The 12,888-nt window shown below is 43.4% G+C and overlaps 1 protein-coding gene across 1 annotated transcript; it reads right to left on the bottom strand.

Annotated features, from left to right (window-relative positions):
• Window positions 1-2,136: 2,136 nt before the first annotated feature.
• LOC119278003 (TBC1 domain family member 13-like) lies at window positions 2,137-5,093 on the bottom strand. The gene is made up of 9 exons (XM_037559356.1): window positions 4,969-5,093; window positions 4,770-4,862; window positions 4,295-4,399; window positions 4,012-4,164; window positions 3,393-3,491; window positions 3,191-3,319; window positions 2,858-3,037; window positions 2,472-2,588; window positions 2,137-2,397 (listed from the first exon to the last, which is right to left on the bottom strand). Exons 1-9 carry the CDS (start codon window positions 5,038-5,040, stop codon window positions 2,248-2,250), a joined length of 1,098 nt encoding a protein of 365 aa, XP_037415253.1. The 5' UTR covers window positions 5,041-5,093; the 3' UTR covers window positions 2,137-2,247.
• Window positions 5,094-12,888: the final 7,795 nt, after the last annotated feature.

Raw genomic sequence — 12,888 nt, 5'->3', positions numbered from 1 at the left:
TGTTGTTTTCCTGTCTTTTTGGCACTAGTTTTCTCCAGTTTTCTTTTGTTTATTTTCTGGTTTTCCTTTTTTCTTCGTTATGCTTCGGGTTTCTTTTGTTTTTCCTTGGGTTTCTTTGTTTTCTTTATGTTTCTTTCTTGGTTTTTGTCATTTTTAATTCTTTTTAACACATGTCTTTTTTTTTTGCAGTGCTTAGTGTACACGTGAAACACTTTTTTGACACATGTTATACATTTTTTTTCTTGAGAACATGTTATGAACACTTTTGTTAATACTTAATACATTGTCAACCTTTTTCCAAATACATGCTAGACATTTTTATGGTAATAATATTTTTCCTAAACTATGCATACTTTTGTAAACACACGACTAACATTTTTTGAAACATATATTTTTTACGTCTAGTTCTTCTACCCACTAGGAACATTTTCTACACACATTTAGCATTTTCTTTAAAATACACAATCAAAAAAATTCATATGCGTTGTATATTTTTTGTATACTTGAGAAATATTTTTTCTATACACATTTTACATTTTTTAAATGCTTGACTAACTTATTTTAAATACCTTATCTGCATGATTAACATTTTTGTAAACACATGATCAATTTTTTTCGCACACATTATAGTTTTTGTATACATTTTTCACATACATGAAAATATATTTTCTACACAGATTTTATACTTTCAGAATGATTGATCAAAAAATTTAAATACTTGATAAATTTAAAAAATATATTATAAACCTTTATCATACACATTATAGTTTATGTGTATACATACACATTTTTCATTTTCCAAATGCTTGATTAACATGTTTTCGAATGTTTTATGTAGTTCGTTTTTTATAATATATTCATTTAGAATATTTAAAAGCATAAGGAAAAGGAAAAAAAGTAAGAAGGATAAACAAAGAACGTGAACAAAGAAAAGAAAAAAGGAGGCCCTGGCCCTGGCCTGTGGCCTCGCGCGCTGAGCCGGCCGAGTCTGGCGTGGCGAGGTTGCCCTACGTCTCGCTTCAAGCGAGACATAGGGGCGCTCTAATTTGCCGAGCTGTGCAGAATACCTGGGAGTTCCATGCATGGCAATTGCTCCCTAGGGTGGATGGGTTTGTGGCAAGGTGACGGGATCCTCGGTACTGAGATTTTGGGCAAGGAGACTGTCTCGCTTCGCTGGCATGAGATTTTTCAGTTCCAAACTGGGCATGGCTCATTTCTGGCGAGCTGAAGTTCCTTTTCTCTATTTTCTTCTTCACCTACGAAAGTGCTTCTATCTACTTGGCTTCAATCGCAGTGGTTTCCATCGGCTGTTGGATTACGCTGGATTACGCCCGGATTAACGTGTGCAGTGCATCGATCACGCAACCCAGCGGCAGCAGCTGCTGCTGTAGCTACTCTCACTAGTACTAGTAGCTAGCTATAGGGAGCCTGCGCCCACGGCACCCCTGGTACGTCCTCTCGAAGTAGTAATCTCTTCTGTCTCTGTATATATTCTGCCGCAGAGATCGCGAATCCCTGCACCTGACGCAGCCACCCCCTCCGTCGCTGCTACCCTGAGCATAGACCTATCCCTCCCCTACGCCCCTACCCTGGTCCGCCACGGCCATGGACGACGTGCTCCCTTTCAATTCAGGCCCGTTGAGAAAATATATCGATCGTAGACACGGCCATCAGGCTGGCACTTTCGTTAGCCCGGTGCGGATTAGTAAGGATGTGGTAGCGCCAACCGAGGAACATCACGGACTTCGGGCACCGCTGAAGCTTCTCCCTGCTGTTCTACCCTAGGCCGGGCAGCGTATATGGCTGCTGCTACATACTCTGGCACGCATGCGTTCATGGATTGCCCATCCGGCCATCCCGCCTCTGTAGAGTCGAGCTGTTTGTTATTGGTATATTCGGCTGTGGAGAATGGTAACAGTTGAATGGCACGAGCGGATGATCACCGTGTGGCGTGTCCATGTTTGGCATGCTGCATGTCAACCTTGTCAACCCATCGGTACCGGAGATAAAGCCAAGGAAAGTCATGGTCAAACCTACTTATATACGTATTAGAAACAATATATAGGAAACCTGGGAAAGTAGTTAACGTGGCATTTCCAGGTTATGGGGTTGGCAATTCATATATTATTAATGAACTTTTTTTTGCATGGATATTATTAATGAACTTGGATGTATGATAAAAAGCAATAACAGAAGTTCAGTTTTGCGGCGCCGAGTACTGTTACAGATTTCACAGAAGAAACATGTTCACTGCAACTTGTTTGCAACGTAGAGGAGGTGGCCGATGTTCGTCGGAGGGTAGCTCTGCAGAAGCTTCAGGTTGGAGCTGAAGTCGCCGGCAAGGAGCCGTTTCCGGACCAGGATCAGCATTGCGCAGCATATTCTCAGCAAGGTTTCCTGCAGGCACATCTTCAGGCATCTGCCAAGAACCATTTGCAGAACAAACCATAGTGTGTTGCTTGTGTTATTACCTGAGGACCATCTGGGTCACTTAACAGAGTGTCCCATATATGAATAATATCGGCAAAGTTGAATTCCTGGGTTAACAGCAGTGTTATCCACCTGAACGCGTAGAACTGGGGATTAACCTGCAGACACCATGCTTTTGTTAGTAAAATACTGCAGGCACTTCTTCACTACTATAAGCATGGCGGATCGGAAGTGTGCATCTCCTGCTGTAATGTTATGTTATACACATCCAAACATTATAACAGAGCTACTGTAAGAATGTAGAACAGTAGAAGGTTCACCTCAGATGAAACATATATAATGTCATCTCGTTAGCAATTGGCATAGCAAGTCAAAGGACAACCCTAAAAACACTAAAGATCATGCAGTTTAGTACGTGAAGACTTACTTCCGTAGTTATTTCCAAGTGGTGCTGAAGTTCTCCATCATACTTCTTTAGGAGTTGCGATAATTTGAAGAGCGTCCCTCGAATGCCGACAGCACTGTTGTCTAGCTTCTGGCAGAAGTTGTCTCTAAGCCCACTAAGCAACTCCACGAAGCAAAAGAAAGAATCGGCTTCGGCGAAGTTCTGCAAAGGATTCCAGGTACCAGCATCACGATATAGATAGTCTCAAAAGTCATGACTCATGAGTATACAAAATAAGAACCGTCTCAACAGTCAACAGTCTGCTCTACAACAAATGGTATGATGCATATGTCAAAATAATCGCTTACTCCATACAGCATTTTTATAATCTGGATCATTCCGAAATACAAAGAAGAGAGGCGCCAAAATTTCATTCATTCCTTGCACGTATCTTATCCCAGCATTCAGCTTGGCAAAGATAATTAATATATTTCTCAGAGAATCCTGGTCAGAATAACAAATGATCAGCCATGTATCATAGCAGAACACTGTTTACACTTAGATACTGGAGATTTACCTGATTGGACTTTGCAAAAGAAGAGTCTCCACAGAAGAAATGTATGTCAGGGTGAGTGCGTTTTACATCACGGTCAACCTGCTCGATCATCTCTGAATGCTATATGAAAGATATATTCAGAGAAAAAAAATACCAATGTTAAGAGTCATGTGAAATGGTGAAATGACTCACCGACAAACATTGGGAGCACACATATATACATACACTAGAAAAGGTTAATTCTTCCGAACTAAAAGGTAAATCCACATGTCAACAATTGCTTCAAACGGTTCACCAGATTTTTTGCAATTTAAATTCACAAAACATGTCAATCGATGTCCTTCTTACGAAGATAAAACAAAAACAAGCATAAATACGATGCAGATATAATGATATAAGTTGTTTAAATTTCTTCCACTTGATCCTTATGTTTGTCAAAGCATAAATGTTCTAAATTGATGCTAATGGCTGTCTGAAACACTCAAAAACAGAAGCACAACCTCCAGTACGAGCAGCACAGATCAGTACCAATATCCAAAAAATGAAACACTACCTGCAATATGTGTCCAGAATCCTAAGTACACCAAAACAACGTGTGCAACGCAGCCAGATCATAAAATCCAAATGCACTAGAGCATACCTCAGCGACCTGATTCCATTGGCTGGTCTTCCCAAGGCTCAAAGGATGATCATCTTGGGCTATCTCCGACCTGTCAAGAAACCCATTCTCAACAGGCTCTGCATTTCCGTCACTGTGGCCTTCTGATCCCCCAGTCGTGCTACTTCCACCTACCTAGCAAAATTAGGATTCAGGATCTCTGTCTCCTAGTGAGGATCTACACTAGGTACAAATGTGATGTGAATCTATTAATTCGTAGAATCAAGCCAAAAAAACAGTCTAATCTGAGCGTGAAGTGACATACAGTGTTGGGAAGGAATTCGTCTTTGAAGGCTTCATATTGTGACCTCTTTTTTGCCAACTCCTGCTCCCACAGTGCACGATCCTTGGGCAGATAGCCCAGTAGCAGCTGCGCAACCAACACATGTACAGTGGGAGTGAGTCTGTGACCGAAGAGGGCAAAAATCAACACTTTTGACTGCATCTTTCCCCTCACACTGACCATATAGGGACAACTGATCAAAAAAAGGTTAACAGTAGCACGTGGATGAACACAAGGGGACAAAAAGGCAGAGGATTTCTAATCTGACATTGGCATCAAAAGGAAAAAATAAACAAACTAAGCACATGCACGCACATTGACCAGAAACATCAGCTGCGCATACAGTAAATCAGTCGTCTGTCTGAACTTCTAAATTAAGGCAAGATACTAAATCTTCAGCTTGAGACTACAGAACAAATCTCGAAAGAACAGAAGGACGAGCCTGCCAATCGGTTACCTTCCACACAGTAGACCGGACGCCGGCGCCGTCCGGGACGCCCTGCGCAGCGAGCATCCGGAGCTCATCGAGATCTATCACCTTCTTCGACAGCTGCAGAGCTCACCGTCCGCCCCAAGAACAACGCATCAGGACGACACGATGGGCCAGAGGCCAAGGAGCAAAAGCTAGGGGGTGAGAAGGCAGAAGGTAGGCTCACCGCCGCGAGGATACGGGACTGCCGCGAGATCTCCAGCTCCGCCGGCTGCGGGGATCGCGGCGAGCTCGCCATGGATAATGGATTTGGGATATCACAAGACGGGTACACACTCTGACACTGGTCCGCGGGTTTGGAACTGTTTGGGTCGCGTTGGGACATTATGTGATCTGCCCGCAACCGTCCATTTGCTAGGACCATTGAAATGGACGGTCGAGATTATGCGACGACTTTTTATGCTCTATAACTAGAACCCGCATGTCTTTCACTGAGCTTTTGATCAATGGTCAACATTAGGGCCTCTTTCATTTATGGATTTTTCATAAAATTTTTGAAGGATTAAAATCTTTATGAATTTCACATATCTCTCTCTGATACAAATTAGTTTGTTAGGTCATCACTCACTCACATCATGAGGAAGTCCTAAGTACTTCCATTCATTATCTCTCCAATAGCATTAGCACCATGGCACATGATAAACTGAATAATATGCCCCATCCACATTGATCTAGACCATGTTCATGCCAGGGCATGAACTCACTTCGCATATCTTTTCCTTGGAGACCCCACTTGATTTGTCTTTTTTTTCTACAATTAGGGGACATATATTCAATCACAATATTTGTGGATGCACAATAATTATAATGTAAGGGTTGAAATAAACCACATTACGCTCCATGTCTAGGCGGGGAGATGCTTTTGTCAAAGTGCGGGCTTCAAAATTCATCTCTCTCCATTCATGCTTGGAGATCACCATGCCAAATTTGTGTTGCTTCATGTTGATTTTATCCCGACTCACACTCTATGGGGTAAAGAGCCCAAGCAAGTAAAGATAGGGTGTGGAAAACCAAATGATACATTCCTGATTTAAGTGAAGATAGGGTGTTCATGATAGCATTCACTATGGGCAAGAACTTTCGAAGTAGCTAGATGTGACATTCGTTGTTTATTCTTACCGGATATTCACGATAAACGCCACATTCGTCGCGATATACATGACCAATTATTTTCGGCTTTTGTAGCGGATTCCCCGTCTGCAGAAGGGAACTATAAAAGGAACTCGTCTCGCTCATATACTTTTCAAAAACTGGTCTCCCAGGGTACTGCAGAACCGGAGATGTCGTTGCCAAAGGTATTATAGACATTTCATTAGTCAACTCAAACAACGAACTCATACAGAAGTCACCAAAAAGAACTAGATTGAAGTTTCAAGAGGGATTCGACCCATAGCCGATTCCCTCGGCAGCCCAACATAATCTACTTATGTGGGGATCTACAACTGGAAAGAACGCGCTCGTAGTTGCACATGCCTATTTTAACGCCGAGCCAAGCGGGACCCTGTTGCATCGACATTCATGGTGTGCATGTTGCACGCTCGTGGTAAGCAAATATGACTTCAAGATTATGTGCTCCTCAATGATGAAGTTGTTGGGAAACATAGTAGAAAACAAAAAATTCGCACCTACGATCATCCAAGATCAATATGAAGATGCATAACGGGTTGGGATCACGATCGCTACCGTCATTGAGTTGCAGTGGAAGAAGAATGTGTCGGTATAGATCGTACTTGTCACTACTGGAATCAGCTTCTTTGTCGTCTGCCATGGCGGACGGCAAAGTCCTATGCCGTCCGCTAGTGGACGGCAAACTGTCCGTCTGAACAAGTGCTGGCAAAGGCCTTCTTTGCCGTCCGCTTCATAGAAGTGGACGGCAAAGGGTTGTGCCGTCCGCCGTCGAAGGCCATCAGACGGGAAAGATCATGGACGGAAATGGGGTGGGTGAGAGCCGTTAGGGGTTAACGGCGTGCTTTGCTGTCTGCCAACGAACGGCAGAGAGGCAAAGCTCTTTGTCGTCTACTGACAGACGACAAAGAGCTCAGCTCGGCCAGCACTGGGAAGCTGTCACGTGGCCAGCTATGCCGTCTGCCAGCGAACGACAAAGAGCTTTGAATCTTTGCCGTCCGCTGGCGGACGGCATAGCTGGCCCTATTTGCCAGTCCTATTTGGGAACTTTGTCGTCTGCTGGCAGACGACAAAGTGCCCAAATAGGCAGCCCAGTGTTCCCAGTTTCTACAGGTAGTTGCCACGTGGCCTCTTTGCCGTCCGCTAGCAGTCGGCAAAGCTCTTTGTCGTCCGCTAGCAGATGGCAAAGAGGCTATATATCCCCTGTTTTTATTTGAATCCATTTAATTTGACAGGATTTCACACACAGATATACATACATACATATCCAGCATATCCAACAACATGTCCAACAACATATCTCATCAAATCCAACACATTGAACAACATAGTTCAACAAAGTCCATCCTATCCAACATATCCATATATACATACATATACATAAACAAGTTTCCAACAACATATCCATATAGACATACATATCCAAACAAGTTTTCGTAAACCACAAGGAAGTAGCAGAAGAATAGTACACTCCATCAATGCAAGCTTCCTCATCTAAAGCAAATCTGCAAATTAGGAAAGATGAAAGTTAGAAGAAGAAGAAGAAGAAGAAGAAGAAGAAGACTAGCTAGAAGAAAAGGAAGAGGAGGAAAAGAAGAAGAAGAAGAATTTATCTTCTCTTCTCTTTCTTTCTTTCTCTCCTCTCCTATTCTTTATCTTCTTCTTTTCTAACCAATGTAGGTAAAAATGCCATTTTTGGGCTAAGGTAGGTAAAAATGCTAAGTGTGTAGGTCAATTTAGAGCTAATCTAGGTAAATACGTCATTTTGGAGCTAACGTAGGTTAAATGGATCATATTGGAGCGAACCTAGGTAAACTTGGTCATTTTTTAGCTAACCTAGCTAATTATGCCATTTTTGACCTAACTAAGCTTATTGTGTCATTTTAGAGGACAACAAGCTAAGTATATGACATTTATGAGGTTAGCAAGGTTATTATGCCATTTACGAATAAAAACAAGTAAGAGGAGGAAAAGAAGAAGAAGAAGAAGAAGAAGAAGAAGAAGAAGAAGAAGAGGTTATTATGCCATTTTTCTTCTTTTCTTCTTTTCCTCCTATTCCTTCTTTTCTTCATCTTCCTTTATTTTCTTCATCTTATTATGTCATTTGTGGACTAAATAGGCTAAATTATGTCATAAATGGACTAAATAGGCTAAATAAGAAGAAAAATACCGTTATCACGGAGGTGAAGGAACGGTCGGGGCTGTGCCAGTGGCAGGCGGAGGTGAAGGAACGGTCGGGGCTGTGCCACTGGCAGACGGAGGTGAAGGACCGGTCGGCGTTCCTCCATTGGCAGACGCAGAAGGATTAGTCGATGCTTGTCGGGAGGCATGCTGCACTAAAGATCATTTCCAATAATGTCTCGTTAGCATGATGCAACTGAAATGTGAATACTAGTAACTAACGACCATTCAAATCAAACTCATCGTGGTCGCCGGAGCAATCTGGGGCATCGGCAGAGGGGTCTGACCGTTTTTCTCGCACATGGTCTGCACATTTGGTTCTCACGAGTCAGTCATATTAGTTAGTAATGCGAACATTACGTGCATGATTTGGCAAATATGCATGAGAAACGTACCATGAGGAGCTCGTATAGGGCCCGGTGAGACGCCTTATTCTGGTTCCTCTCCTCCTCCAACAGCTTAGCCGTCCTCTCCTCCATCTCCCTATCTCTCTCTCCGCCGCCTCCCTTTTAGCCTCCTCCAAAAGCGCCCGGGTGTCCAATCTCTCTTTCTCAACCAATGCCTGCAACACACCACTCCTCGTTAGCATTGTAATCATCGACGGACGCACACACAAAGTAATGGAGGAAAGGTGAGAGAGTTCGTATAACTAACCGCCATGGCGAGCTCCGCGGGCCGTGCACGAGGCGTTATCTCAGGATCAGAGCTACTCTGGCGCTTCTTGATCTACGGGAGAGTCCTAGGACAACGTATCAGTCCATCACCAATGGCTATGGAGCCATGGGACCTCCCGCCACCAGATATCATCACCAACTGTTTATCAAAAGGATCCTGGCTCGGGTTAAAGTCCTCCCCTTTCCTCGCCTTCCCCTCGTCTTTGTACTTCACAAGCTTGTGGTGGGAGGAGATGTTGGTGAAGCTCTCTGGATGATCTAGGTCAGACTCCGAGAATGCCTTGACCTTCTTGTAAGGGGCAGTATGGGCCATGCCATAGAGGTCGAACATATTTTGGCACATGCTTCTTGTTGTGGTGCGCATGAGAGAGAGGAACAAAATATTAGTTAAGGGCTCAAACTAGCATGAAGAATGATATTTCTATGTAAATAGGTCATTTTGGAGCTAAGTAAGGTTATTATGTCATTTTCGAGGAAAATAAGCTAAGTTTAGATCATTTTGGAGGTAACTGATACGTCCATTTTGCATCATGCTTTTATATCGATATTTATTGTATTATGGGCTGTTATTACACGTTATGTCACAATACTTATGGCTATTCTCTCTTATTTTACAAGGTTTATCATGAAGAGGGAGAATGCCGACAGCTGGGATTCTGGCTGGAAAAGGAGCAAATATTGGAAACATATTCTGCATAGGTCCAAAAGTCTTGAAACTCCACGAAAGTCATTTTTGGAATTAATAAGAATTATTGAGCAAAGAAAGTACCAGAGGGGGCCCACTGAAGGAAATATGCCCTAGAGGCAATAATAAAGTTATTATTTATTTCCTCATATCATGATAAATGTTTATTATTCATGCTAGAATTGTATTAACCGGAAACATAATACATGTGTGAATACATAAACAAACATAGTGTCACTAGTATGCCTCTACTTGACTAGCTCATTGATCAAAGATGGTTCTGTTTCCTAGCCATAGACATGAGTTGTCATTTGATTAACGGGATCACATCATTAGGAGAATGATGTGATTGACTTGACCCATTCTGTTAGCTTAGCACTTGATCGTTTAGTATGTTGCTATTGCTTTCTTCATGACTTATACATGTTCCTATGACTATGAGATTATGCAACTCCCATTTACCGGAGGAACACTTTGTGTGCTACCAAACGTCACAATGTAACTGGGTGATTATAAAGGAGCTCTACAGGTGTCTCCAAAGGTACATGTTGAGTTGGCGTATTTCGAGATTAGGATTTGTCACTCCGATTGTCGGAGAGGTATCTCTGGGCCCTCCCGGTAATGCACATTGAAGGAAATATGCCCTAGAGGCAATAATAAAGTTATTATTTATTTCCTTATATCATGATAAATGTTTATTATTCATGCTAGAATTGTATTAACCGGAAACATAATACATGTGTGAATACATAGACAAACATAGTGTCACTAGTATGCCTCTACTTGACTAGCTCGTTTATCAAAGATGGTTATGTTTCCTAACCATGGACAAAAGAGTTGTCATTTGATTAATGGGATCACATCATTAGGAGAATGATGTGATTGACTTGACCCATTCCGTTAGCTTAGCACTTAATCGTTTAGTATGTTGCTATTGCTTTCTTCATGACTTATACATGTTCCTGTAACTATGAGATTATGCAACTCCCGTTTACCAGAGGAACACTTTGGGTGCTACCAAACGTCACAACGTAACTGAGTGATTATAAAGGAGTACTACAGGTGTCTCCAAAGGTACATGTTGAGTTGGCGTATTTCGAGATTAGGTTTTGTCACTCCGATTATCGGAGAGGTATCTCTGGGCCCTCTCGGTAATGCACATCACTATAAGCCTTGCAAGCAATATAGCTAATGAGTTAGTTACGGAATGATGCATTACGTAACGAGTAAAGAGACTTGCCGGTAATGAGATTGAACTAGGTATTGGATACCGACGATCGAATCTCGGGCAAGTAACATGCCGATGACAAAGGGAACAAAGTATGTTGTTATGCGGTTTGACCGATAAAGATCTTCGTAGAATATGTAGGAGCCAATATGGGCATCCAGGTTCCGCTATTGGTTATTGACCAAGAATAGTTCTAGGTCATGTCTACATAGTTCTCGAACCCGTAGGGTCCGCACGCTTAAGGTTTCGATGACAGTTATATTATGAGTTTATGAGTTTTGATGTACCGAAGGAGTTTGGAGTCCCGGATGAGATCGGGGACATGACGTGGAGTCTCGAAATGGTCGAGACGTAAAGATCGATATATTGGTCGACTATATTCGGACTTCGGAAAGGTTCCGAGTGATTCGGGTATTTTTCGGAGTACCGGAGAGTTACGGGAATTCGCCGGGGAGTATATGGGCCTTATTGGGCCATACGGGAATAGAGGAGAGAGGCCGAAAGGAAGGAGGTGCGCAGCCCCCCTATGGTCCGAATTGGACAAGGGGTGTGGCCCCCCTTTCCTTCCTCCTCTCCCCCTCTTTCCCCCTTTCTCCTACTCCAACAAGGAAGGAGGGAGTCCTACTCCCGGTGGGAGTAGGACTCCCCTTGGCGCGCCCCTTCTAGGGCCGGCCTCCTCCCCACTTGCTCCTTTATATACAGGGGCAGGGGGGCACCTCTAGGCATAACAACACAAGTTGATCTACGGATCGTTCCTTAGCCGTGTGCGGTGCCCCCCTCCACCATATTCCACCTCGGTCATATCGTCGCGGAGTTTAGGCGAAGCCCTGCGCCGGTAGAGCATCATCATCGTCACCACGCTGTCGTGCTGACGGAACTCATCCCCGAAGCTTTGCTGGATCGGAGCCCGGGGATCGTCATCGAGCTGAACGTGTGCTGAACTCGGAGGTGCCGTACGTTCGGTACTTGGATCGGTCGGATCGTGAAGACGTACGACTACATCAATCGCGTTGTCATAACGCTTCCGCTTACGGTCTACGAGGGTATGTGGACAACACTCTCCCCTCTCGTTGCTATGCCATCACCATGATCTTGCGTGTACGTAGGAATTTTTTTGAAATTACTACGTTCCCCAACAGTGGCATCCGAGCCTAGGTTTTATGTGTTGATGTTATATGCACGAGTAGAACACAAGTGAGTTGTGGGCGATACAAGTCATACTGCTTACCAACATGTCATACTTTGGTTCGGCGGTATTGTGAGATGAAGCGGCCCGGACCGACATTACGCGTACGCTTACGCGAGACTGGTTTCACCGTTACGAGCACTTGTGCTTAAAGGTGGCTGGCGGGTGTCTGTCTCTCTCACTTTAGCTGAATCGAGTGTGGCTACGCCCGGTCCTTGCGAAGGTTAAAACAGCACTAACTTGACGAACTATCGTTGTGGTTTTTATGCGTAGGTAAGAACGGTTCTTGCTAAAGCCCGTAGCAGCCACATAAATTTGCAACAACAAAGTAGAGGACGTCTAACTTGTTTTTGCAGGGCATGTTGTGATGTGATATGGTCAAGACGTGATGCTATATTTTATTGTATGAGATGATCATGTTTTGTAACCGAAGTTATCGGCAACTGGCAGGAGCCATATGGTTGTCGCTTTATTGTATGAAATGCAAACGCCCTGTAATTGCTTTACTTTATCACTAAGCGGTAGCGACAAGGTTGTCAGAATCGTGATTCTGCTATACGATTCTACGAATTTACGATCCAAACTAACCCCTTCGATTCTATGATTTTACTACATATAATCTACGTTTCTACGATCCTGATAGTGAAGATTCTATGATTTGCGATCCTACCATCGGAGCTCCGATCCGATTCAAAATCACGATTCTGACAACCTTGGGTAGCGATAGTCGTAGAAGCAATAGATGGCGTAACGACAACGATGCTACGATGGAGATCAAGGTGTCGCGCTGGTGACGATGGTGATCACGATGGTGCTTCGAAGATGGAGATCACAAGCACAAGATGATGATGGCCATATCATATCACTTATATTGATTGCATGTGATGTTTATCCTTTATGCATCTTATCTTGCTTTGATTGACGGTAGCATTTTAAGATGATCTCTCACTAATTATCAAGAAGGGTTCTCCCTGAGTATGCACCATTGCGAAAGTTCTTCGTGCTGA

This window comes from Triticum dicoccoides, chromosome 3B (assembly GCF_002162155.2).
Source record: "Triticum dicoccoides isolate Atlit2015 ecotype Zavitan chromosome 3B, WEW_v2.0, whole genome shotgun sequence".
Lineage (NCBI taxonomy): Eukaryota > Viridiplantae > Streptophyta > Magnoliopsida > Poales > Poaceae > Triticum > Triticum dicoccoides.
This window is presented reverse-complemented; position numbering and strand designations above follow the sequence as displayed.

Excerpts from the sequence above, each read along its gene's own strand:
- LOC119278003 (XM_037559356.1), bottom strand. The coding sequence starts at position 5,040 with ATGGCGAGCTCGCCGCGATCCCCGCAGCCGGCGGAGCTGGAGATCTCG. Across the intron at positions 2,589-2,857 it reads ACTTGGAAATAACTACGGAA|GTTAATCCCCAGTTCTACGC; the intron begins GTAAGTCTTCAC and ends TGGTGTCTGCAG. Across the intron at positions 2,398-2,471 it reads GTGACCCAGATGGTCCTCAG|GAAACCTTGCTGAGAATATG; the intron begins GTAATAACACAA and ends ATGTGCCTGCAG.